Source organism: Leptosomus discolor, chromosome 1, assembly GCF_034619465.1.
Source record: "Leptosomus discolor isolate bLepDis1 chromosome 1, bLepDis1.hap2, whole genome shotgun sequence".
In the NCBI taxonomy this organism is placed as follows: domain Eukaryota; kingdom Metazoa; phylum Chordata; class Aves; order Leptosomiformes; family Leptosomidae; genus Leptosomus; species Leptosomus discolor.
In genome coordinates this window covers 100,770,716-100,797,404 of record NC_141391.1, presented here as the reverse complement: position 1 = coordinate 100,797,404, position 26,689 = coordinate 100,770,716, and the positions used below count along the sequence as shown (strand labels likewise).

At 42.6% G+C, this 26,689-nt stretch overlaps 1 protein-coding gene across 1 annotated transcript in view; it reads right to left on the bottom strand.

Annotated features, from left to right (window-relative positions):
- Positions 1 to 1,390: 1,390 nt before the first annotated feature.
- The window catches only part of KCNJ6 (potassium inwardly rectifying channel subfamily J member 6), a 50,137-nt gene continuing 24,838 nt past the window's right edge, over positions 1,391 to 26,689 (bottom strand). Inside the window, exon 3 of the mRNA XM_009956261.1 lies at positions 1,391 to 1,716. Within this exon, the coding sequence (XP_009954563.1) occupies positions 1,391 to 1,716 (326 nt within the window). The remainder of the gene's footprint in view (positions 1,717 to 26,689) is intronic.

Here is a 26,689-nt window from a genome sequence, read left to right as displayed (position 1 = left end):
GCTAACCTAAGGTGACGAAAGTTGTTAGGGAGCCACTCTCCTGAGCACGGGTGGCAAGAACCGTGTGTTTAGCTGAGAAACCCTGTTGAAGCATATACCCAGGGATGTCACACAATCTGTGACTGTCGGACCAGCCAAGCACCGGCACCGTCAACAAATGAATTTCATTGATTATGGCTTCAGATGAAATTCAGCTGTTTCTTTCCCAGCTGAGTAACTAAAATCTACTCGCTAAGGTGCAACGTTCAGTTTTCAATGGCTTGTGCTGTTTGTGTAGCAAACTAGTCCGCTGAAATCCTATGGTTCAAGTGGGGAGAAGGGAGAAGTTTCCCTAGATATTGCACATAAAGGATAATACTTCCACATGAAACATGCTCGCTATATTAAGAGTATGCAGGAAATTCTGGTTTGCCATGAGTTTGCCACAGCCTAAATTTTAGGTTGAACTGCCAAAAAATAACCAGGAACGGTTTGCCTTGTTTGTAAACATTTTCACAGTATATCAGTAATGAAGTTACAATTTCTCTACCCTGCCCTCTCCCAGACTTATGGCTTTTTAGAGTCAGTAAAATGATCTGTTTGGCAAACAGTGAGGTACTCTAAATAGCTGCCAGTCTGGTACACTGAAGAAAATGTCATGCACTAGAAGAACCATAGTTATAGGGGAAAAAAATCAGTATTACAATCCAAATATTAGAAGAGAAATGCCTACTCAATGGGTAGTTAGTTTTTGCATCCCAATATTTCTAGAACTCTGTTTCTAAACCTACATTAATTACACATCTATGTACATTATTTAGAAGTTCTTTACTACAGTACTTTTGTACATGCGGTGTTTATTACTAAATGTAAAGAGTAAGTAATTACATAAGGCATATGTACAGTATCGTGTTGGACTGCGGATCCTTCTTCTCACCTCCATCTTAAAGCTGCAAGGCCCATTTCATAGAGGCTTGACAGTTAGTATGGGAAACTGTTCTGAAATACGTAAAAGCTGGAGCCAAGGCCTATTACTCTGATGACCATTAATCAGTCCTTCCTTTTAAATCCCTTGTATATATTCCCATTGCTTTTGGGTTTTTTAGTTGTTGATGTGAATAAACCTGGAGGTCTGAACTCAGGTGCTGAGGAAGCCAGCAATGGTTACCAGGGTGGGGATTGAGGTTCCACTATCGATAATGGGTATTGCAGCTTTAACCCACGCCTTTGCTTAGTCTGTGAATCTCTTGAGTTTAAATTGGACAGGTAGATATTTCGCATCTGAAGTATTTATTTTCCTGGAACTGAGAATAAAAGGAAGAAAAAAAAAAAAGGTGCATTGGAGAAAGAAAAGGAGAGCAAAGAGGGAGAAGATAAAGGAGGTGGTGTGGCCCTTACACCTCTGGTGGTTCTACACTTTGGACTCATTCTCCAAGTTGGCCACATCACCGTTTCTTTCATTTTGGTCTTCTTGATTCTTTTCTTCCTCTTCAGTTTCCAGCTCAGCATGCTGGTCCAGCTTGCTGGAAACAGACCACGTCAGGGGCAGTTCTGCTCGGCTGGCCATCTCTGCCAGCTCTTTGGCACTGTAAACCGGTGTGTTGGTCTCATAGGTTTCATGAAAACTGTTGTAGTCAACTTCATAAAATCCGTCCTCCAGAGTGAGGACAGGGGTGAAACGGTAACCCCACAGGATCTCACTTGTAATGTATGAACTTCGAGCTTGGCAGGTCATTCCTGCAACAGAGAAGGAAGAAGTGCTGTAATAAAGATGCACTGCTTTCCCAAATCCTTAATTATTTATTCATAGAGGCAGAAAAGCATTTGTAAAAAGACACATGCCAGAAAATAAATAGGTTTGACACCATATGAGGTTGAGCGGGCAAAGCAATTTTACAATGTGTAACCTACTTGATGCCCTTTCCTTCTGTGCATGTATATAGTAACAAGTGGTGAGTCTGAACAAAGATTAACATTTCTTTATAAAATACACTTCTTTCTGCATTTTGTCAATGAGTAACTCACCCACTGATGAGTCTTAGATGGCTTAACGAGAGCGTATGTGACTTGCATTGTGCCATGCTTTGGTTCCCTGGTGTGTATTGGACTGGTGCTGCCGCGTCTAGCAGTTACCTAGGCTAACTGAGGAACTCATGCAAAAAGTTTGCTCTGCTGAAGCCAGCCCCTGAGCCTGTGATCCATGTGTTGACTTGGCTCCCCTAAATGTTGGAGCTGCCTTTTAGTGATGCTGCTTTGAGGTTTGGGTTGGTGGCCAATGCACAAACATCAGCAAAACTCCTGAAGGACATTGTGCTGGTGTGTGGTGCTGAGTTCAGACAACCAGGAATAATTTCTTTGTTAGCTTCCCTTCACAGCTCTGCTGAACCTCACTCTGGGAGCTGCTGTAGAGCAAAAAAAAGATCTGTAAGATACTATACTTTGTTAAGAGACATGGAGAGAGGGGACTGTTCCAAGCTCAAGGTGTAGTCCAGAGTGTCCTTTGGGTGAAGAAACACCTGACCATGGCAGGAACTTGTGACTTGGAGAACTCACCCCCATCTCAGACAGATGACTCATGGAAGCACTACAATAAAACATTAATGGCCAGGAGTGGAAGCTGAAATGCAGATGACCAGGAAAAAGATCAGGAGAAGTGAATTTAAGAGTCAAAACCATGATGTCAAAAACATGGGAGTACATGGAGAGAATGTGTTGGTTTTCCTTTAATTATTTCCACATTATTAGCCGTGTATTACTAAGCAAACTTCAGCTGAACAGTGTATGTCAAATACTTAGTAAATAAAATTACACAACCCCTGGACAAGCCTGCCACGCATCAGTTATTTAGAAGGTAATCATAAGCAATTAAAAAAAAATGTTTAATTTTGGGGGCACAAATGGTGGTCTGTAGAAATGCATATTGTTTCTCTGCACTGCTGACATCATATGAAGTTAAATGGAGAGTCTTGGGAAGAGCAAGCAGTGGTAGTTTAATGTCTTTGATCTTTTTCAGGGCTGTGCAAACTGCTCCAGGTAATTCTGCCTTCATTCTCTCAAGCCTCCTACCGAAGCTCCGATAGCTTGCTTCTGATGGGTTAAAACTGCTCTTTCTTGGTACTCTGTCTTTTTCACTTATAACATTATATTTAGAAAGACATTTACCAGCTGTTAGCATGCTGTGGTACTTCAGCCCTTCTCCAGCATCTCCTTCCACTTACTGTAGCAACCCTGCAGAGGGGTGACTGTCAGGGAAAGCTTTATTGTGAAAACCACTGCACTGTAGCTACTTGCTACAGCCAGGCAGACACAGGACCATACTTCCGCTGTGCATACTGATCTTAATTTCTCTTTCCTTATGCCTGACAGAAATACTCAAGCCTTCATTTTTCTCGGTTTTGCAGGACAAGACATGTTTGCATTTCAGTTCTCAAATAAAGCACAAATGAAAATATCAAGATCTTACCATTGGTCTCTTCATTTCACAGATGGGAAGGGCAGAAAGACTCAAAACCATACAACAAAATAATCTCATGACATTTCCTGGGCGATTTAGAGATCTTCTTTCCCACAACATGACAGAAGGAGAAGAACTTGGCAGCTCACAGAGCACTATACATATGAGAAACACACTAGTTGTGCAGCAGCTTCTGCAAAGAGTCATTTATTTTTTTTGCAGCGCTCTTCTGGGCAGACCCAGAAGCGTGGATGCAGTATTTGACAGGATCTCCCTGCCCCAGGAGGGAGGTGTCGGCAAGCTGGGGGCAGAGAGGGCCAGCAGCAACCTGTGCTGGTTGCTGTGTGTCCCCTGCTGTCTCAGGCACCCCTTGGGCTGGTCTCCTACCAGCTCCTTTGCTCCTCCTTGGAGGTGTGCTGAGTCCAGTGGGTCCTGGATGAGTTTTGCCAAAGAAGTGCGCTGTTCCTAAGACTAATGGGTTTCTAATCCTTTTCTCTGCTGCTGAAATTTAACTTTGAAGTAAGTGGGACTTTGAGAGTTTTCGTTAGAAGGGCAATGAGATTAAATAAAGAGTCCCATTGAAACAATATTACGTTCCTGTGCTCAGACCAAGTACTCAGCGATCCTGCTGCTTTGGTTAGGAAAAATTTGTTTGACTGGTGGAAAAGAAGGGGGTCAAATTTCTGCAGAAGCCAAGAAGATTAATTGAATTACATTAGAGTTACAGCTCATCAAAAGCAAACTCTTATCTGAAATTTTGACCTGTCTCAGTTTTTCATTTAGTCTTCCATTCAGCAATGATTTAATACCTGCATCTTTTCCACAGCTAAACAAAATACTTTCAGAGCTAGAATGAAAGAGTTAGGATTTTTCAAGCAAGTTGAAATCAAGAAAAAGACTGTATTTAGTAAGGGACGTTGTGGATGAAAGAGGCCTTATTATGCTCTCTAAAGGTTTGAGAAAGCTAATACACAAAAAGATTGTAAGTGAATCACAAGGATTCCAGAATAAAATGTGCTACAGTTGTGGAGACCCTTGAAGCGATCATCAGTGTGCCTGTGTGGCTTTGGAAGCAGAACAGAGAGATTTCTGCAGTTCTGCCTGTGCTGGCTCAGAGGTTCTTCAACTCCACAGTCAGCAGACCTTCTGGTCTGTCTTTTCTGCATTTAAGCCCTTATCATATATTATGGTCCAATTTACATGTTTCTTTATACTCCATGGTTTTAATTGTCCTGTAAAAGGAAATGGGAATTTTATTATTTATTATAAGTTCTGAACATGCTCTTGGTTGACAGGGAAGGCTGCATCTTGAGTGAGGGCATTTTGGGCTTATAGGTTTCCAAGTATTGCGTGATTTATTCAGTAATTGTGTGGTTTATATGTAGCCATAGATCTGTTGCACAATGGCTTTAAAAATGATCATGGTTTGACATTTTGACTAGTGTCTCTCGTTTTAATTGGATCCCTCCAGGGTAGATGAGAGCTGGGGAGCCTTTGGAGCTCCTTAGCTCTGCATTAATTTGACTTCTTCAAAATAAGCCATGAAATTAAGAGACCTAAATAATTCATTCTAAATTAATTAAAACTATAACTGGAAGGAACGGTCTATTTGAGAAGGAGAGTTGGAGCCCGGTGAAAACCTCGAGGCCAGACTCTCAGGCCCTGCTGTGATGGGCACGGAGAGAAGCCGGAGCAGCGGGTGGTGATGGAGGAGCATTCCCGCTGAGCTGGGCAGCCGCTTGCCCCTGCCCGTCCCGGCGTGGTGGTGTCTTCACAGCTCCCGCACCATCTGTCCCTGCTGCCTGGCATGGGGGGACAGCGGCAGGATTGGGTTGCAGTGCTGCGGGCTTGCGCTTGCACCTGTTCACCTCGCTGCGTACTGTATTTTAAATACGCCGTGAGCTGATGAGACCTCTGATGGTTGTCCTTAGCTGCCGTCTCACTCCTTTAAACCCGAGGCATTTTTAATGAGCGGTAATGAGCCATTGTATATGTTGCAGCTTTCTGTTAGGTCTTAATGACAGCGTTTCGGTCTGTTTGTTTTATGTTCTCACAGGCTAGGGAATCACGACCGAGTGTTGTGCAAATACTTGATTGCTGGGCAAGTTACCTAAGTAGTAAAATTAATTGCCTTCTTACTTCATTGTGGGTTTTTTTTATTACATTTAATGTTCAGTTAGAGCTTTGTGGGCTGTAACTATCATCATAAGTGTTGCCACTTCTTTGTGAAAGACACACACTGTGGCGGATACTATTCCTATTAATCCCCTCTCCCTGTTCCTGGCTCAGAGCTTTGAAATGTGAGTTGCAAGCTGAATTTTGGTCCTTGGTATATCAGGGGAGGCAAACTAAATTACGGGGATTGGGTGAAGGAGACATTTTTTTTTATTTCTGAGGCAGCCAAGTTAACACGGCAACATTTTTATTGTTTTGTTTACAAATGGGAACAAAAAAGGTCCTGCTGATAGTGCTGGCATTAACTCCATGTATCTGAGATCAGCAATTAGTTACTTCTTTGAGTAGTGTCATTACCATACCAGTGTAATTATCTTATCCTCTAAATGCTTATTATTCCCAGGTTCAACAGGTGAGGAGCCAAACTGCACAGAGATGTGAGCAATGCTGAAGAGTGGCTTGTAAGCAGGAGCCAGCATGTTAAACCACTCTCTGCACTGAATGTGACAGACAGATGGGCTCCTGCAGCAAGGTACCTGTGCTGGAGTAGGGATGCTGTAGAGGGCTTGGTCACATCCATGACATTATGGCCTGTTTGCTTCAACAAGAAGATGGGACCATGCTCTGGTTCCTGATAACATGTGGGCTGTTCCTCTCCAGAGCACAAGCTGCAGTGGCTCCCTCTGCCTGACCGGGAGCATGGACACTATTTCAGTGTACCCCATCAGCAATTTTCCTTGCAGCTAGAATGAAAGGTTTTATCAAGCTTAATGTTTGCACCATGCAGGCTAAGAAAATGACAGAATAATTCCCCTAAGCTGTTGCTGATATGTGGGTAAGGTTACAACCCCACCTTTGACTGATTAGAATTAATAACAAAGTTGATGCCACCTCCAGATTCATTACTCTTGAGAAGTCGCCCTGCGCACTTATTTTGAGGTTACAGTTTGTTAATGCTGTCTACTGCTATTTAGCCTTATGCTTTGCACTGTCTTACAGTGCTACAAGGGTTTCGTGTGGTGACCCAGAGTGACTTGATGCATTTCCTCTCAGTGCACTTAAATTAAGATTTCATGGTAGCTTACACAATAATATGTTGTGTCATGCACTCTTGCCATATATTATTTCACTTTGTGACGGGAACCATCAAAAATAAAATGCTATAAAAAAGTCAGGGGAAAAAGGGTACTTCAGAATCACGGAATCAAGTATGTGTTTGGGCCGAAATACAGTGATTTTTGGCTCTAGGTCAGCCTACTGCGGATTACACATAGTGACAGCCTCATTCAGCTTTTGTTTTACTTGTGGCAGTCTTTATTACGACAAAACTTTTTATTTTCAAACTCCAATCCTGTGATGAAAAAGGGACTCTAAATGAAATGAAAGGGGCAAGAATTACTGTCCATTACTGACTGCATCTTTTTGGCTGACAGCCACAATGTCAAGCCAATTTCGAGGTTCAGCGATTTCCTGCTGGCACTTAGCAGAACAAGGCAGACTTTCTGCTGCACAAAATTGAATGGGGTATCCCAAAAGAACGACCCATTTTCAATCATTGCGTGGGAAGTTTACCTCACAGTTCAGCCTGGAGTAAGACCTCAGCAGCAGAGGACTAAAGTGTGCAGAGAAAACAGTGGTGTCCCCATTTCTGGGCTGAATGGAGTTTCACTCATGTACAGGAGTACAGAATTTGGTCTGAGGTCTCCAGCTGGGAGCTGAGACTTCCCTGTGCATATGTGATGCTCCTATTACATTGCTTTCACCCTGTCTCTATTCATAACATCCTTTGCTGAGGTATCACTATAGAGGTTTTGATCTACTTCATCAAAAGGTTTGTTTGTATCATATGAACCTGCTAAAACCAAACCCAAACATGTAGGAAATTCTCTGTCCCTTGAGATCAATTCCTACAACCTCTGTGTCCGTGCTCACGATGAAACTATTTTACCGTAGGAATTATGAACAAGGGGGAGGTGCTGACCCATAGTGTCAGAGCTGACTTTTGCACCTTGTCTGGGGCAAGGGTGAGAAGATGGGGGAGTTTTACTTAAAAACTGTGATAGTGGCACTAATATTGAGGTAATCAGATGAATGTGCACCTACTGTCTGACACACCAGCATGGTGCTCAAAAAAGCTACAGTGACTTTCCAGGTTTGTATCCAAGCGTTGCTCCTGTATTCATTAAGTATCACCAAGCAGCATGCTACAAGGCAGAGACATGGTCTCTTCCCGGATGACCTTTTGGGCTCAAATATATTTGGTGCAAGATTTGTCAGTCTGCTATTTTTAGATGTTAAGGAGAATGAGAAAGCAATGTGTGCCGTTAAAAACAAGTAAAAGGCTAGGAGTCAAGAACTCCTGATTGATACCTTGGTTCTCCTGCAGATATTGTGTGGGCTTTGGCAAATTACCTAGCTTTGTTGGGTCTGTTTTATTTGTGTGCCACAAGGGACATGCTGAGATTTAAAGGCAGTAGATGTGCTTGCAGTATATTCTCTTCCTCATCTAGGCTTTCACTGTCAAAGTTGTACTAAACAATTCTCCTTGGTGTGAAAATGATTGCCTCAAAAAAGAACAGAGATTTAGAATAAAATTTCCATGGTGCCACAAAGTTATTGTCAGAAACATTGCATATTGGTTAATTTGTTCTTTTTAATCAAGCTAAAAAAAAAAAAAAAAGAAATAAGTTGTGTTGTACCCTGAATTTACCTCTTTTTGTAAAGCCCAAAGCATCAGTTGTCACTGCTGGAAAATGTTGCAAATACCATGCTGTGATAAGACATTATTTCCCCTCTCCTTTTTGTGTGTGTGTACATCTGACAAGAAATCAGTGGTTTTTTCAGTTTTGAGTTAAATATATATATATATATATATATAACCTTTCATTCAGAGCTAGCAATGGGAAAATCCCAGGGGTTCTGATAACCTGATTCAGAACACACCTGGAAATTGGATGCTTATCTCATCCTGAGCAATGTCTAAAGCTCCTGAAAAGAGTGAAAACTGGAAAGGTGCTGGTGAGCATTTCAATGCATCTGTGTTTCAGCATGCCTGGGAATCTGTGCACGACATCCTCATGTTGTGGGCTATGAACAGTGTGTGTGTGTGTCTTCTCCATGTCCCAGCTACATCACAGCGTGGCTCTGGTGCAGCGACTGGAGAGAGGAGTGTGTGTGAGAGGATGGGAGCGAGGGACGTATGTTTTTTTCCTATAAGAATATAAGGAATTAACTTTCATTGGCTTTTTTTTTTGTTTGTTTTCTGTTTCCCTTTTTAGTGTAAAAACTGGTGCTTTTTTTTTTTTTTTTAGTGTAAATGATTCCAGTAATTTGGTTTTTCTATTTTCATACGTGTTACTTAATGAGACCAAGAAGCTGATCACTGTATTTGAAAATTCATGGCTTTGATTTAATGCCATCTGTGAATTCTGATCAGAGGTCTTTGCGGTAGCTGCTGTCTTCGTCTCACAGCTGATGACAGGACTGGGGACAAGCTCCACATCAGAAAATGCAAGTTGCCATGGAGTGGACTGGAGCAGCTGGCCTGACCACCACCAGTGGTAATAAAATCACATCCCCTGTGGGAGAAGGCATAAATTATTAGGTCACGTTTGCACAAGAGGTGAATATGCATAGGAAACTGAGCTGGTGCAAAGCCACAATTTCAAGTCAGTGGGTCTTTCTGACACTCCAAGATCTATTTCTTTCTAAACAAGTTGAAAACCAATAACAAGTATAAAAAAGTGGAATTGATAATAAGTTAAATTCTAAACAAAGTCCAACTTGGATTAGTCAAAATATTCTGCTTTTATTCTGACATCTTCAAATGTGGTATATTGTATAATGCAGCATCTAAATTAGAGAGAGATGACCACGTTTCAGGCTTTTTCAAGCTATTAAAATAAATGTACATATTTTTCCCCCAGTAGGAGATGCCAGTGAAATGGTATTTTCAAATGGAAAAATGCAGAGTTAGGAATGTTTGATTTACTTGGTTAGTATTTCTCCTATCAGGAATTAAATATACTTCATTGAGTATCTTGGGTCTAATTTCTTGCTTTCTAAGTGCATGTAGCTTAGTCTGAGAAATGGTACATACATAAGGCAGAAAAGCTTGTCTGATTCAGTATCAAACGTGCTGCCACTTTTAGCTAACAGTACCATATACATTCTCAATAAACATCTTCTCAAAGAGATGGTACAATTACTATTCAGCCAATATTAACCTCCATTTAGCCTTATTTCAGGCCATGCCCAGCAAATCAAGCTGCCTGATATGTATGAGTTTTAATAATTTTTTCAGCTTTGCTTTTTCAAATGGATGATGATTACATTTTTCTGTTGACTAAATCTGCGGAAATTTAATATACCAAATGATGCAGTGCCTGACCAGAGAGAGAAGCTTATTCCAGAATTGGCATTCAGAGTCCTTGGAAACGGGAGGCTCAGTTCGGTGGAGCTGGAACATGAAGTACGAGGATTTTGTACCCTACTCTGTGTTTGACTGTTGGGTTACATTTATAGATTCAGTGGTTTCTCAGACATCGAGTCAGCACCACGCAAGTGCTTTATTTCTCCTAGCAGATACCCGCACAGGAGGATATAGGGGAATTTTGTTTAAAAGGAGCTGTGGTGCACGGTTGTATTTCGGTAACTTCAAAACGCGAAGTGCTGAGTAAACAGAAGACCTGTCCTGACCTTTTAAAAATGCATTGTTATTAATCCCCAGGCTTCCTCCTGAATTCTGGCCTGCAGATGGGATGCTCTCCTCCGGTGCGGTGTGCAGGCAGCTTGCTCTGCAATTCCCTGACAAACAGCCGGGAGCTGGCAGCAAAGGCACCGGGCTCCAGCTGAGCTGCCTGCTGCCGCCTCGCCGGAGAAGGGTCTTGGCAGGATTTTTTGCTAAGCAGCACAGCCTGACCCATCAGAGCGGAGGTACGGTGTGGAGCAGAGAGGATCCTAGGTGGCAGGGGGTGCGGAGAAGACCCCTGGCAGTATGTTAAAGCTAATAGTCCTGTTTATGGTTTCGGACCTGTCCAGCTGCCTTGCTAGGTTGCTTCTGTAATAGAGAGGATGACCAGTCAGCAAGAATCACCGCCTTTGCATGAGTTCCTGTTGGCTTCCTATTTCTTTTCCAGTCATAAGCAACATGTTTAATTCTTATTCCAGAGAACCTCAGGAAATACGTAGTTAGCACAAATATTCCGGTTTGGTTACCTTGGCATTTGAAAGCACATTGGGCTCAGTCTGTTTTATGGTCTCTTTCCAGTCAGTAGATTCACTGCTGCTGGGGAAAAACATCTCATAAAAGCACCAGGAGAGAAGAAGATCTGGGACATCCAGCTGCACACTGGTGTGCAGTGATGCTGTGCCACAGCTGGCTTCCTGCAGCCTGATCTCAGGCTGAGAGAAGGTAAAAGAACTCCCTTTTCCTCCAGGGGCTCTGAGTCCCCTGCCCTTTCCCTCACCTTTTATGAAGGAGTGGAAGGCCACAGGAAAATCTAGTTTTGGATAAAAGAAAGGTGAAGGAGGAGATGCCTGAGCTGCAGCATAACTCGTCTTGGGGAAGCAAGCAGTAGAACAGCTCCTGTTCTTCTCTGTTCTGCATAAAGCTATAGGCTAAATGAGATCGGCACCTCAGAAGCAGGTTCCTCTCTCTCTGCTTCTTGCTGGGGAGGCAGAAGATGGACGTGGGACAGATATAAATTGCAGGGAGGAAACAAAGAAAAGAAAATGCATCCTCTCACATTTCTGAGCTTCACAGTTTTATACAACCCTATGTCTTTTTGAAAACTCCAGCTTTGATGTGCAGTTTGAATGGGAACTGCCTCTTCTTCAAAATGTTCAGGCTAACATTGCAAGATACAATTGCTCAGACGCACCTCCAGCAAGCTTCCCAGAGTGGTGCCCGTGGATGGCTCTAGCAGAGCCGGATGCTCTGCAGGTTGCCTACTCAACTGCTGAGGACATAGATCCTAAATCCGTTTGGCCTTGGAAACGGTAGAAGCGCTGTTTAAGTGAGAGCTCTTCCAAGATGGCATCCTTTAAGACAAATACACAGAGCGCCTAATCTTTTGTGGAATAATACAGCTGACTGCTGTCTTGGGTCTATGCTACATAATGTATAGCATATACAATCTTCTTGAGGAACACACATTTAGCATGTATGAACATACATTTAGTGGTAACTGGGACTGAGACTAGAATAAAGCATGTTTGGGCATTGCTGAAATTCCACATTAGCATTAATGCCAAGGGATAGCTGGGAGAAAAACCCCTTTAGTTGGAGTGATGCTTGCTGTGAAAGAAGAATTTTATGTAACAGCTCGTACCTGCTGTACACTTGTGCTGTCGTGACTGTGAGATAAATGTTTAATTAAAATAGATGTGTGATCTATTTCACCTCTTGCTGTGCAGACTTCTTAAACATGTAATTTGAGTCTGCATGTCTGGATGGCTTTTGTTTCTCTTCTTAAAATGCTACTTACAAAGAGAATAGAACATCCAAGGTTTGCTCTATCCTGAACTTTACTGACTTAGAGCTTTTTATAAAAATGTCACATTTTATTGTGGAAATGTTTGTGAACCCAGGATTAAAGACCAAACAGTGTGAACACACAGCTTGGCATGCAGTAAAATTCAGAAAATAAGGAAGATCACTAGCTTTTTGACAACAACATCTGTGAATCACCCACAAAGTATTCTGGTGGTTGTTTCTAGGTTTGTGGCTAATGGCATGGCTGAAGCCTAGTTAGCTGTTGTGAAATCAGAGGAGGAGATGAAAGACAGTTCAGGATAAAGCACTTCTTTCTGCCAGGCAGATGCTGGTGAGAAGTGATGTTTGGAAATGCAGTACAAAGAAAGAGAAATTATGTTCTATCTCAAATCACTTGGATATTTGGTAAGCAACGAAACATTTCAGTGGGGTTGCCTGGGCAGTTTCATAACAGTGCATCCTTTTAGGTGGGCTGGGAAACAAGCTAAACGTGGGTAGGTGGTACTTGCTTTTAGAAGAGACAACTTGAAGAAATCAGTTTTTCTAAAGATATCTTCGTTTCAGAGATTATACTTTTGATTTATATTTCACCCGAAAGAGTACCAAGAGGACTGGTGTAAAGGTTCTCTGTGGTTTTCAGAAGAAAGCTCTAAACCCTGACAGCATTGCTCAAACTGCTATAGCTACCATTTGAGAAGGCCAGCTGTTATCACACATCAGCCTACAAAAAGCAGCTGGGCATGGCGATGCATGAGAGCTGGATCTATCCAGCTCTGTAGCACTGGCTAAGAACAGCACAGCTGCTCTCTGGTTCTTTAACCAAGCAAACAAGCAACTGGCCCTTTGGGCATTTTGGATGAAGCTCAGGTCCTCGAAGGTGTTGCCCTTTGGTGACGGTGGTTGGACCTGTGTTTAATTCAGCTGTCATCTCCTCCTCTCTTCTCTCTAGTGGCTTAGACACGGACCTGCCTCTAGCCCCGTTCCTGCTCCTATGACTTCTTGTCAGCACAGCCCTTGGCAGGTGGAGATATTTTGCTCAGATACTTTGAAGCATGCCCCTGGTTTTACAGGTCTTCAGTGCAAGAGATGAAGGGGCTCAGTGATGCGGGCCTGTCTGGAGGACCTCCACACTCTACATGGCCCAAAGCTAACTTACCTGCTCTGGGAGGAGGAGGAAGAATATCTGGGCTAGTTTCATTAATATTTCAAATGATGGGTTTGGATAGTAGAACTTATATCCTTTCATTTTCTTAATGGGAGAGAGTTTAAGCAACCAGACATTTGTTCGTGCTATTATTTAGTGTGATTGGTCAATTCCTTTCTAAAAATCGTTTTAAGGGAAACTGTTAAACACACTAAGCTTAAAAATTCATATGTCATAACAATAATTGTTACCTGAAATTTAAATTAGGTTTATTGATTCAGCTATTGTTATCTTTATCATAACAAAAGAATCATCCAATCCCAGACTTCATGCAGCTCTGATTTTTGATGAACTTTTGCAGGCCTTCTAGCAGTTATGCAAAGAAAATCATCTGCGCTGTTAAAATCCTCCCACTGAATAGCAAGTGGGTTTTGACTTTTTTTCTTTTTTTTTCAGTTCATAGGATGAGACTTATTAAGTTGATGCTTTCAGGTTAATAATATTGGCTCTCTGTCAACTTTAGCAGCATATTTTTGAAATGCAGGATTGAGCAAAAACTGGCTGCCTCAGGGAATGAGATGCAAAATCTTTCACTTCTGAAACACTCTTTAATATTCAAGTTATGTCAAAATTTGTATCTATATTTTAGCTGCTTGGCATCCTGTCTGATAACAGGTGCTATTAATATACCTGCTAGTAGGTCAATGACCATTTTAGAAAAATTAATACTTCACTTGGTTTTAATTGACTTTGGTTTTATTTGAGGCGGTATGGAAGAAGCTGATTCTTGTCTTTAATTACTGCCTAGCATTCAGCAATGAGTCCAATAAAGGAGAATAGCACCAGTAGAGTTGGAATTTTAGGAAAACATCAGTGCTACTCTCCTGATATTTCTATTCTGGGAAAAAATAGGAACAACACACTTCAAGTTCCAGCCTTTTCAATCTAGTACTTTCCTCAATGCCTGAATTCATTTAAAAGGAAAAAAAAAAAACAACAGCAAAAAGTTGTTTTGCTCTGTTCCTTGTTCATGTGTTGTAAATATTTAAACTACTTTCTGGGAGAAGCATAGACAAATCATTCCATGAGAATATGTGTCTGATTTCTCCATGAACATTTTCAACTGGTCATGGAGCAGAGAAATTCTGCGTTTCTTTGACACGTGCATCTCATTTCTGGAAGCAACAAAGAGTCTTTAGGATTTTTTAGCACCCCAAAATTCTCCTTAGTTTAACAATATTTATCTCAGCTGTTGAGAAAAAATTATTTTAGTAAGGAAAAAGTAATGAACTTGAGAAGAGGTGGCTGTGTATGGGGAAAGCTATCTGAGGAAGCAAGGAGAATAGAGTGCTCATGCTGAAAATTGCACCGTTCCCAGAAAAGAGGTACCTAAGATAGTGCAGAGGAGTCTGAAACAAAATGACTGGACTTTTGGAAAAAGAAGCACCTTGTATAGAAGCCTGAAAAATGTCTGTTTCTCCTGAGTAACTAATTTCTGTTCAACAGAGGCTGGGCTTGGGGCTCAGCAAAGATGCTAAGCTTTTTCTCCTGGAATACGAAGCACTTGTTTGGCAAAGGAGTGTTTGTCTCGGGGTGTTGCGGTACTGGATGAAAGCTGGTTGGGAATCCAGGGCATGAGCTGCTCCTGTCCTCCCTGGCCGGGAGCACTTCAGTGCTTTCAGCTCTATCGCTGTGGGTTGTTTCATTATATCAGTCAAGAGGTGGCACTCTTCTACCAGAAGAGATCGTTTACAAAGATTTTGAAGTATGTATATACCTAAACTAAGAAAAAATAAGCAATGCCTGGAAAACATTGTTGAGAGCTTATTGCCAAGATTACTTTCAAAACGTCTGGGCAGGCAGATGACATACCACCAGGATGCTGTGTATTTGTGGCAGGAATGTAATATTTGAAGGAGATACCTTTCTGAACTCTCTTTTGAGCGAGAGGTTAGTAGCTCACTTGATTTTCTTCTGACTCCCATACAGATTGAGGCATTTCTGTACACCAGCTGCAGACTATATTCTTCTTCATGACAAGCACAATTACATAGTGTCTTTCTTGCAGCTTTTATTACTGCTGCCAGACCACTGATAATTCGTGGCTCTTCATTGATACATGCTTTGTACAATGAGCACTTGGCTAAAACTGGACATCCTTCACTCTCATGCTATCCTGCCTCTCAAAAAATGAACTAGTCTAGGCTCCCAGTTTCAGAGGTAAACAGGGGGAAAAAAAACCACACAGGCATTTCTGGCTAGAGAGATCTGTCTCTAGCATTGCATAGGAGTGTTTAACATCAGGTTTTTAAAAAAATGTATGCCATAGCAAATGGAAAGCACAGAACCAGATTCTAGTCTCAGTCAGCAGCAGTTCAAGCCAGCAGCATCTTCCATCAGGATATAGCTATTCCAGACTGTGGACCTGACTCAGATCTCCACAGTTTTACACCTCCATGGGTTCCTTGCTAAGTCCCAAGCGATCTAACAGATGTCTGCTTGTGAGGCAGCATCCTCTGGCTCCTGCTGTGTTCCTAAGGCATGTTAACCTCCAGGGTGGGAAAGAGAAATAAAACTTGGTATGCTTTCTTTGAAAGCTTGCTGACCCCTTCTCCCCTTCATGCTTGCGGTGAACCAGGCTTGGATAGTAGGGGAGCTCAGGGATGGCTTTAAAGCTAGTTGTGTTTGCTTCAAACAGTGTAAATCACCACACCTGGAAGGAATAATGGAAGAGTTGGAGGCAAGGCAGGCTGATGAAGGGCATGTGAGTTTGAGAGGAGTTCAAGAAGGCATTGGAAGAAAGCTGTATCCAACCAGCTCTGTGCCATGCGGTGAGCACATCTCTCTCCTCCCACCACGATAAAAGTTTTCCCTGACTGCTAAATGAAATACACTGCCACAGCCTTCACTTTGTACTTACTCCAGGCAGAGCTATTTTTTAACCAGAGGGGTAAAAGAAGCAAAAACTCTGCACGAGGCCTTTATTATCTAACCAAAACTGGGAGGTGCTCCTGGGACAGGTGACATTGATAGGGCCACCTTGGCTTCTTCCCCTTGCTTCTCCTCAAAGTACAGCTGAGCATCTGGGTCCTGATGTGAGTGTTCATCACCTCCCTGCCCCCCTAGGGCTCAGATCAGAGCAGGCAGATCTGTCTTGAAGAATGAAGACTTCTTTTTTAATCACGTGTTTCTAAAGAGAAAAGGGAGAAAAAACCTGCAAATGGCCTCTTCCCAGCATGGATGTGAGTGCTGGAAATGAATTGAAACATGTAGCTGCACCCCAAAAAGCCCGAACCCTGACATTACACATTGCTTTAAAAAGCAGCTACAGAGCTGGCACATGCTGGGTCCTATGTGCATAGAGCATTAGTCACTACTCATTTGGTACAACCCAGATTATTTGCTTCTTGTGTTTCCTATCAATTTTTAAATTACATTTTATTCTGATTTTGCTGGAAACGGAGGTCAATGCAAATACAACAATACAAGCGCAGAATTTATTATGCTGATAAGTTTGCATCAGAATTCAGGAGCCCAGTGGGGAACGAATTACTGAGGCTTAGACAGGATAGTGCTAGTAATGTTTGGCTCTTATTTTCTGTGACCTTTTATCTGAAAGTCTGAAAGTAAGGGAAATAGTATTATTTTTGTTTCACCAATGGGGAAATTGAGGCAGAAAACAGTGACTTGTCCTAAGGCCTCATAGAAGGTGTGTAGCAAAGAGAGGCTACTGTGGTGAGGATACATACATTTGGACAAACACTTGGGGGCATGCTGGCTATCTTCTGTCCTTTGATGTAAGCCGGGAGGATTTTTTGGCCTAAAGTACTTGATTCGGTTTTCATGGAAAGCTAAGGTTTTGGAAGAGGATTTTTTTCAAATCCTGTTATTTCAACACAAGGCAAGCTTCTGCTCATTACCAGGGTCTCAGCAGAGCTCAAATTTTTTCCTAAGACCATCTACTCTCCTTTGCCTTAAGCAGAGTAGGGTTTGGATGACAAAACTAGAGACCTTGTTTCGGGAAGAGAAGGTGGATGAGATGAATCGTGTCATGGAATGTGAAGGTGTTTTCCTGGAGTCGCAATTGTGCTTTGTCAGCCTTTTCCTATTTTCTGTGGAGTGGAGCTCTCCCCTTCTTTTAATCATGATTGAAAAATTTCTGCTATCGAATAATGGAGATTTTGCCTGTGGGTGCTGTGATGGTATGAGGCTGTGCGCATGCACACACATACAGATATAGAGAGATGTACAGAGATACTGAGGTCAGTGATTTTGCAGTTCTCCTGTACCCAAAATAGCAAATCCTTGATGTGTCAGCTTTGGAAATCCTCAGTCCCTTCAAATGCTTAATGAGATAGGTTGATTATCATCAAATGAAAATTACTTCTGTTATATGAGGGGAGGAGAAGAGAATTTAACTGGCAGCAGTGAGAAGACAATTAACAGACTTCAGAGAGGCACTGAGACAGTTAAGAAGTTATTACAAGAAAATAACCGGGAAATGATGGATAGATCAGGCTATTATAAGCATATGGTGAAACTGAACAACAAATCACTAGAAAATGCTGTGGTATGACGGGATTAAATCAGCCAACACAAAAAGTAAAGCTCTGTTGCACCATTACAGCACAGAAATGTTTGTGTTTTACATTTTTGGGAAAGTTTAATGGCATTTCCTCCCTCTCACCACACACAAAAACACTTGTAGTGCAGAAAGCTTGACTTGATTTCTAATTTGGGAAAATGCTGTACCAAAATTCATAATTCTTTCTCTGTACAGTTTACCCGGGTAGTATTACACATTTTTGCTTCAAGAAAGCACTGTATGAATGATAGCTCTTTCAGCCTGTTGGCAGTATACGGACTAGCCATCAGTCTTGTAAATGTTCCCATAACCATTGAAAAGTTGAAATAATTTGGAACTGTAGCTTAACACATTATTAATCACAGAGCAAAGGGTTTGCTCTGATTACACCAGGCATACTAATGTAAAAAACCCCATATGATCCTCTTAGATGCCAGCCCAGGGATAAAAGCACAGCTAATCATACTGCTCCCATGATTGAATACAGGCTTCAAGCCTGGTATTTCAGGGAGCGTTCCTCAAAGTTTGGTCAAGTATGAAGGCTTTGATTTAATAAATCCCTTTGTGAACTTGGCCAGGTTGTTTATGTGTTGATGTGTGTGTGTGTCCACGAGTGAAGCAGCTGATTAATATTTTGTTCCCTTTCCTGACCGATAATATGAAAGAGAAATATGATATGGTACTCTCGTGAACTGACTGCTCTAGCTGTGATGTGTGCCTTTTGGGCTAACCAATGATCCTATATCTACAAGGTTTTCAACTAGACAGCTGATGGGTCCAAAACTAATGGGCCCATTGGAAGGGCCAATCCAAGCTTCGCAAAAGTATTTTCTTGCTGCATTTCTGGGCTTTTGGAAGGGAGTGGTTTAAGTCTGGATGAGGAGAATGGGTTAAAAAGTCTCTATAGGAATGGGGTTGCTCTTCAAGATCCCTTGCCTTTGGGGAATTTCTCCAGTTTTTTGTGTGATTGCTGAATCACATGAATGTTCCTGAATCCAAGTGTGGTAATGCATATGGAGTGACAACAAAAGAACTCGTTCAAAGTAAATCAGCCCAAGGTAATGAAGATGACATGACTTGGATTATTCATTCCTAAAAGGTATAATTCAGCTTCATGAACTCTGCAATACCTAACACCACCACCACAACAGCTTTCCACTACGTACAGTGCCACATTCAAGCTGGATCAGGCTGGCCTGCTGCTGTTTGGGTTAATGTTCTACCTTGGACTAAGTTGCTGTGAACAAATATCTCAGAAGAAGGAGCACAATCAGAGCCCTGACACTGCAAAGCTCCTGAATAATGCTGTAGCTTGCGGCTCTGTTGTTAACAGGAGAAAGACGGAGATTAAGACGGCAGCTACAGAAGAAAATTCGCTTTGCAGCCTTTTTACACTGTCATATTTAAGAGAGAAATCTACAAGTATAACCGATGAAGTATGATGCTTTAGAGGAGGACAGTTTGGATTTGCAAGAAGCTTTGAATGTCTTGTTTTCCCACAAGCACTGCCATCTCCCTTGATAAGCTAATTTTAAAAGTTAATGGACTAGATCCTTCGATGTGTTAATGCTGCTTTGTGCTGCTTCAGTGGTGTGAAAAAGCACTAAAGCAGTCTCCTTCTGTCGCTGGAGATTTTCCCCTGTCCTAGGGAACTGCTGGGCAATACGGGTGAGCCAGAAGGGATCTTCCCTGAACCCTGATATGTTCGGAGCAAAGACTTCTGGGGAAGGAGGGGAATGAGAGGTGTAACCATACACCCTGATTCTGAGTGACTACTGCTTTAGGGCTGTAGGCTGACAGCAAAAATAATTTTACAAGCTACTGATAGAGCAAATATTCCCAAGACTGGAAGAGCATTGAAAGACCCCAAGTGGTGTTTTGCATTGCTACTGCTCCTCCACTCAGTCTGGAGATGTGGATCCCTGCTACTTTTGACTGCATACTTGGAAGAAGGCATGAAAACCCATGAGGGATAAATGATTCCTTGCAACTCATTTCCTCACTGTGCTGATTAAACAGCCAATTCCCTTTTTTTTGGTGTGAATTACGCCTACTGGCACGTGCCTGTTGGTGCACACTGCGCTGAGTTAGGCACCACCTGCTCTGGGATCTGAGGGCGATGCTGACCCAGTGGGGCATGGACACATCCACTCCACAGTCAAAGGGGAGTCTAAACCAAAGGCTAGTACTGTGTGTTGCGCCACCTACCCGAATCCTGCAATGCACCTGCTTGTTAACTCCATGCTTACATGATGTCAACCAGGGATTTTGGAAGGTTTTTGTAGATACCCTGTACAGGGTGCAGCAGCAATGGTGCCCATTAAAACAGCACCAACTGTGACAATGTTTGTTAGAAAGAAGAGGAGGCTGGCAGGGAGCCGTAACAACTTTAGCTGACCAGTTTTAATCTACTGTTTTAAGTCAGTCTGACTCCAAGCCAGGGAGAGATGCTGAAAGGATTGACTGGATGGAAGAGCCCCAGGCCCATCTCTCTGTTTGCCTCACCCTTCTGATGAAAATGCAAGCCCACGGCAAACCAACGTGAACAGGGCATCTAAAAAAGGAAACAGCAGTGAATAGGCAATCAGACTGGTCACTGTTGCAACTTGGTGCCATCATATAGCAATAGTTTAAACTTCCTGCAGCTTAATTCTGTCATCATTCAAGAGTCTAGACAGGCTCCCTGCTCTTCTGATTTAGACTGGATGTTTTCCACACGAGAGCTTAAGGCTATTGTTTCAGTTTTTCAGTTGAAGGAACGATTCCATTGGTATTAGTCCAAAACTAAAGATGTGGACAGGTCTTAAGCACAGCTGATGATTCTCCTCTAGTTCAGGCAAATGGACTGACTTTGGGCCTAGATAGTCCTTCTTCATCTCCTACCTGGGTAATGCAACGCAATTTAGCAGGGCATAAAACAGCAGGGCATAAAACCACAAGTCCAATTCGTACTGAATGCCGGAGACATGTTACCTGTCATTTCAGAGACACATCTTACCTGTCATTTAATCTCTACAGCAAGAATAAAAACCTATGTTTATATTCAAGGTACTCATTACCTGAGAACAGAGTAACTGTGGACTGTTTCCCTCTTGGGCAAGGACAGTCAAAATGGACCTCTTCTGTTTTTACAGAGGCAAAAGACTGAGGAATAAACTCCAATGACAATTAAAACTCGGTAGTTTTCGTATGAAGTGACAGACAGGCATTTTTGACCTTGTGTTTTCAAAGAAAACACAATAGAGTGGATCAAAGATAAAGAAGAACCAACCACCACATCTGACGCACACTTCTCCTGATGCAGGGAGGCTGTGGACCACTTCTGATACATTTCAGTTGTGCTGCATAAAGACTTTAGACACTGCAGCAGCAGGGATCTGTCTGAGAATGGGGCAAAAAGGAGCTTCCTGGGTAGACAATAATGAGACCAACAGGGAACACTTCTTGCTGGGAAAAGCATCACTTAACAAAAGGAGTCTTCTTTCTTGGGGCAGTCAGGAAGGGCTGGGGGAAAAGGATATATCACTGAGAAATCTGAAGGACAGAATAGTGACTTGAGTGGTCAAGATCATCTTTTCTTTTTCTCTAGGGTACATGAGCTGCTGGGGGCAAGACGAAAGGGCAGGTCTGAATTTTCCTTTTCTGTTCCTATTGTGCCAAGTGTGAGGAAGCAGAGGGTCAATCAGCTCGGCCATCCATGAGCAGGGTGGATGGCTCAGTGGGACAAGCCCTCAGGGGTCAGGACCATCTAAGCAGGTGGGGTTGAGGGCTGATTCTTTGTTTTGCATTAGGCTTTGATACTCTAGAGGGGACAGAATCTCTAGGCTAACCCAAAGACTGCTGCTAACCCACTCCCATGCTGCAATTTCCTGAAGGACTGCTGTGCAGGAGCAGCACAGATAGCATCCAGGCTGAGCAAAAACACTGTGTGATGGAACACTGAAACTGTAGAGAAGTGGCTGGCATAGCAGCAGACATGCCCCCTTCTGCCTAGCACAGCTTCGCAATGTGTCATGTAGAACTTGAGAAAGACGTTTCAATTCCAGAAAATGTTAGTCCTAAATTTCAGTGTTTTATGGCAACATGGAGATGTTATGCCTCTCAGGTTGTACCTGTAGGTTGTCAGCTCCAGAACACAGCCTAGAATGCGAATAACAATAGCTGGAGAAGTTTTGAACTGTGCACATCAACGTGAGCTACAAGAGCAGAACAAGTTTCACATGTTCAAGAAGGATGCGGATGCCTTTTCTGTGTCCTGAGCCATTCTGGTCCTGCTAACGCTCCTGCCACCGGTTGTACAATTCAGCATTTCGATATGATCAACTCAGGTAAATCTGAGTTGAATGTAAATCTGGCCTCTGTGTGGCAGATCTGTCTTAAGAGAGGACGGTGGGGAAGATAAGAAAACTTTATTTAATTTTTCTTTTTGTCTATTCTTTTCTCTTTCTTTCCTTGTCAGAGAAAGACAGATGCCTGTACGTCTAACACACCATCAGGTATAATCTTGAGCTGAATGAAGGCTGTAATTTGATTAAGAGGCTCTGACAGGTTATGAAATAATGACAGTGTTTTAGGAATGAACCTGGAGAATTTAGTTCATTAATAGTCTCGGTACTCCATAATACAGCTTTCATAAACCTTTCCTTCTCTAGCAGCTGGAACATCCCCCCATCTATTCATCCTGCTGAATTCAGAGGGACTGAACAGAGCGGAGAGATCTTGTGAAAGGGCAGCTAATGAAGTGAAACTTCAGGGAGTTTGGATTCAGCAAATGAAGACCTGCAGTGATTTGACAACTGCTGAGAGATCTGTGTGGAAAAGAAGCTGAAACTCCCACATAACACAGAATTGGTTTGAGATTAATTTCTCAGTTCACAGTTCAATGTCACAAAATTAATAAACCACTGTCATTTGGCAAAGTCCATACTTACACATAGGGGCTGGTATAAAACTAGTTGAAACTCAGTAAAGCTAATTGAAGTCCACGATGCTGTCAGCACAGATACAAATCTTGAGGTGAAAAGCTGTAGGTCAGAACTGAGGAGATATTTTTCACTTGTGCTTCCTCAGAATGTATTACAAATTTTTTCTTCTCTGTCCCGTATGATGGGCTTAACAGTTAGGCGAGAATCAGGCATATGGGTCAGACCTAATTGCTCTTAGCTCTAACAGATCAGGTTCACTTGGACTCTGTTTTGCAGACAGGTAGACGGGATGGCCTTATGGAGCCTCCAGGGGAAAGCTGGGTCCATACATTGACCATTGTCTTTAGTGTTTTGGCTAGAAGACTTTGGAGATAAGCAAGTTAGTTAAAATAACCGAGCATTTTTCTGTTCATCCAGCACCATGAAGGACACAAGAGCAAAGGTCTTCACTTCCTTTCTCATGGAGCTGGGGTTAGATCACCGGGCTCACTCTGGGACATGGGCTTCATTTCTTTGGAGACAGCCAAAATACCGATGGAAATAAAAGTGTCTCCTGGCCCCCAGAGAGAAGGAAGACCCAATCCTCTGGTAGAAAGGAGGGATCTTTTTTTCATTCCTGAAATGAAAGAGTCTACTTCAGCAGCACCCACGCGCTGTTCCTTGTATTGGAAACTTAATAACTTCACTTGAAAATCATGCCTTTTTGATGGCGGTGGAAATAACACGACTTTTAAACAAGTAGAGGAGACTGTCATTGAAGTCGAGCCAGTTATGTGGGAGTCAGATGATTAAGGTAGATGTGTTGTAGGAGGGAAGAAATACTATCATTTGGAAAAAAATACTGTATTTTGAACAGGTTTAATGTTCTCTTTCAGGAAAGTGGGGTTGTTATTATTAAGTGCATTATCAACATTAGATGCAGGGCTTGATTCTCTGTTGATGTGCCTTCTGTGTAATTGTTCACATCTATGCAAATTGCCTACAAAACGAGTCTAAGTTGTTACTGAGTGGTACAGCTGAAGTCTATAGGAATTGTGTGCTCACTTTTTCAGAAGTAGAAACAAAGAAGCAGAGAGTGAGGTGAGAGGGAATTACTCTCTCATCTGGATCATGCCAGTGTCTGCCTGTCTGTCTGTAATGCAGAAGCCCAGGGATCTGATTTCTGAAGTGGTCATAAGATCTGCTTCATTCTTATTGGCCCTAAGTCCTAGCTCAAGGCTGCATGATGCTGTTCCCTTTTTTCAGGGGTGGGTGGGGTGCAACAGTGCTGCTCCAGCATGGATAGCTTGCCCCTTCCAGGGCTCTCGGGCTTTGAGTCAAGCGAGGGTCTCAAACTGGCCTCTGAGGCTGCAACCCAGCAGCCTTAGAGATGCTGTTGTGCTGGGGTGTGCAAACAGCCCCTTAATTTATGCCTTGTCTTAAGGCACGTGTTCAGCACGTGCCCAAAGCTGGCAGCACTGCAGGCAGCCGAGTGCAGTGAGAGCAGCTGGAGGGTGGAGGCAGCATTGCTGGGTGAGCGTGGTGCTGCATGTGAGCTGCAGCAGCTGGGCACTGGCTAGTGCTGAATGGTCTGTTCTTGTTCTGAGGCAGGATTAATCTCTGAAGCTTCAGGTCCTCTGCTCCTCTCTACGCTGCCCACTGAAGACATCTTGCTTTTGGAGCATGCTGTCTTCACTGGGCCTGTTCCTGGTTTCTTTCTGTGGGACGAACCTAAAGCCAAATGAGGCCGAAGGACTTGGACCTGAACATTTTTTCCTCCACATCTTATTTCAATGTGGAAGCAAAAAGCATTGTGCACATTTGGAGAGTTCAGATTTAAGCTCGAGGTAGTCATATTTAGGCTTGAAGTATTGCTCACATGGTACCTTTTATTTTCCTTATCAAATGGTCTTGCATTCAATTACTCTAACATGAGAAACAGGGGAGGAAGTGGAAAACCTGTGCTGAAAAACCTAATAAATACAGCATCTGAGGCAGATTTAGTGTAATATCTTATGGTCTGGATGCAATAAAATCTCAGTGTGGTGATTATGCAAATTTAGTAAGCCCTGGTAACGATGCGTAGACTTAACTTGAAGAGACAAGAGTCTGTCTGTTGATTTCAGTGAACTCAAGGTATTGTCACACACACTGGCAACTGCTTCATCTTAGAATCTCAGCAGTTTAACATAAACAAGTGCCCTCTGGGTAGCAGCCCATAGCAATACCTTTCAAAATGCTGTGTTTTACTATCAAAATTCTTTTGTACTGTAAACAAAACTTTTCCACAAGCAAATTTCCTTTGCTCCTCCTTGACAAACTTGTACAGCTTTTGAACTGGTGGAAAAATAAGATAAACCATAATCTGTGCTCTAAATACTTTATACCAGATTGTAGAAAGCAGCTACTTTCTTTCTTAGCACAATTACTGGTCTCTGAGTTTGCAGTGGAGGAGCTAACTGACCCTGAAATATCACCGGAATGACAACTAACTCAGCTTCTAAGCCTGCAAGGTGTTCTGCATTAGCATTTGATCTGTATCAATTCCTCTACCTTTCTCTAGCCTTTCTTCCCACATATGTAAACACCATATCCACAAAATGAGTTAGAGGACCCGATGACTCACTTGTTACTTTGCCTGGGATTTGAGTGGCCATGTATATTCAAGTGGACTCTGTCCAAACACTTTCCGTGGTATTTATCGCAATCTTATAAACTCAGTGTTTTTTAACAACCTGTGGTTAGAAATCCATTGAGAAATTATGTTTCTTCCTTGGTAGATAACAATGGTTTTCAAGGTCCCTTTAGTACCAGGCCTTCAGACTCACGATAATGAAAGCTCAAGATTTTACAGTCTGGAGAATAGAAATATACCACCCCAGTATGAATATTACTTTTATAAGATTGTCTAGACTGATCCTACTGTAATTACACAAGGTACACGGAAAATACTGTTGCTGTATATTGTCACGGCCTGCTTGGAGTATCCTCTTTGTATGAGCATGACTTCATCATTCAGTTGTAGTGTGATGCTACAGAGTCTCATGACAAAGACATTATTACACATATCATAAATGTCCGCATGGATTTATGAGACAACCTGCATTTTTTTTGCTTTCACAGCACCAGTCGTACCCTGAGTGCTAATCTTCTGCTAGTATACCTGTTCCTGCTCAGTGCTATTTTCTTCTCCTTTTGTTTAAACAACCTACAGCTGTTATGTATTTTGTCCAATTAAGTAAGTTATGTCCATCCTGCAATTAAATATTAAATTGCTTTAAAATAGATTTTTCCTTATCTTCTCAAGTCCTGCATACCTGGAACAGTGGAGATAAGGCATTCTATACTGTTGTGCTGTTTTTACCTGTAAGGTATCTGGCTAAAGTGTACTGCTCTCTCAGTGGCAAATGATAGTCCTGTGCTGGCTTTTTTTGGGAAATGAGGCTGAAGGGTGCTACTCAAGGGCAGACTCCAGCTACTTCAGGACTGCCTGGACCTCCATGGAGTTCCACAGGTGTAATACCTCCTGCATCCCTGCAGGACAGTGCACATTTTTTGATGTCCTCACATCCCTCAAGATGCCTGGGGGGAAACACAGTGCACTGCTGAGGGGCTGGGCTGTGAGGAGGAAGAGAAGTGCCTGGCTGCCTGACATAGAAGGTATCCATAAAAAACTGAGTAGCACCACTCTCAGCATCTGTTGAATAGACTGCTGAGAGGCAAACCAGACCTAGAAGCTTACCTTGGAGAGGATAACAATTTGAGCCTCTGTTCTCCCATTGGGGCTCCTGCATTCTGCCTTGCTCAGCTCCCCAGGCTCCCGCCCCTCAGGTCCCAAGCCATCAGCCTTTGTGTGACCACAGTGCAGCCGTCCCGTGAGCTGGATGTTTTGGCACCAATGAGCTGAACAATCTCTCTCACATTTCCATCACACACTTAAAGCAGTGGTTCA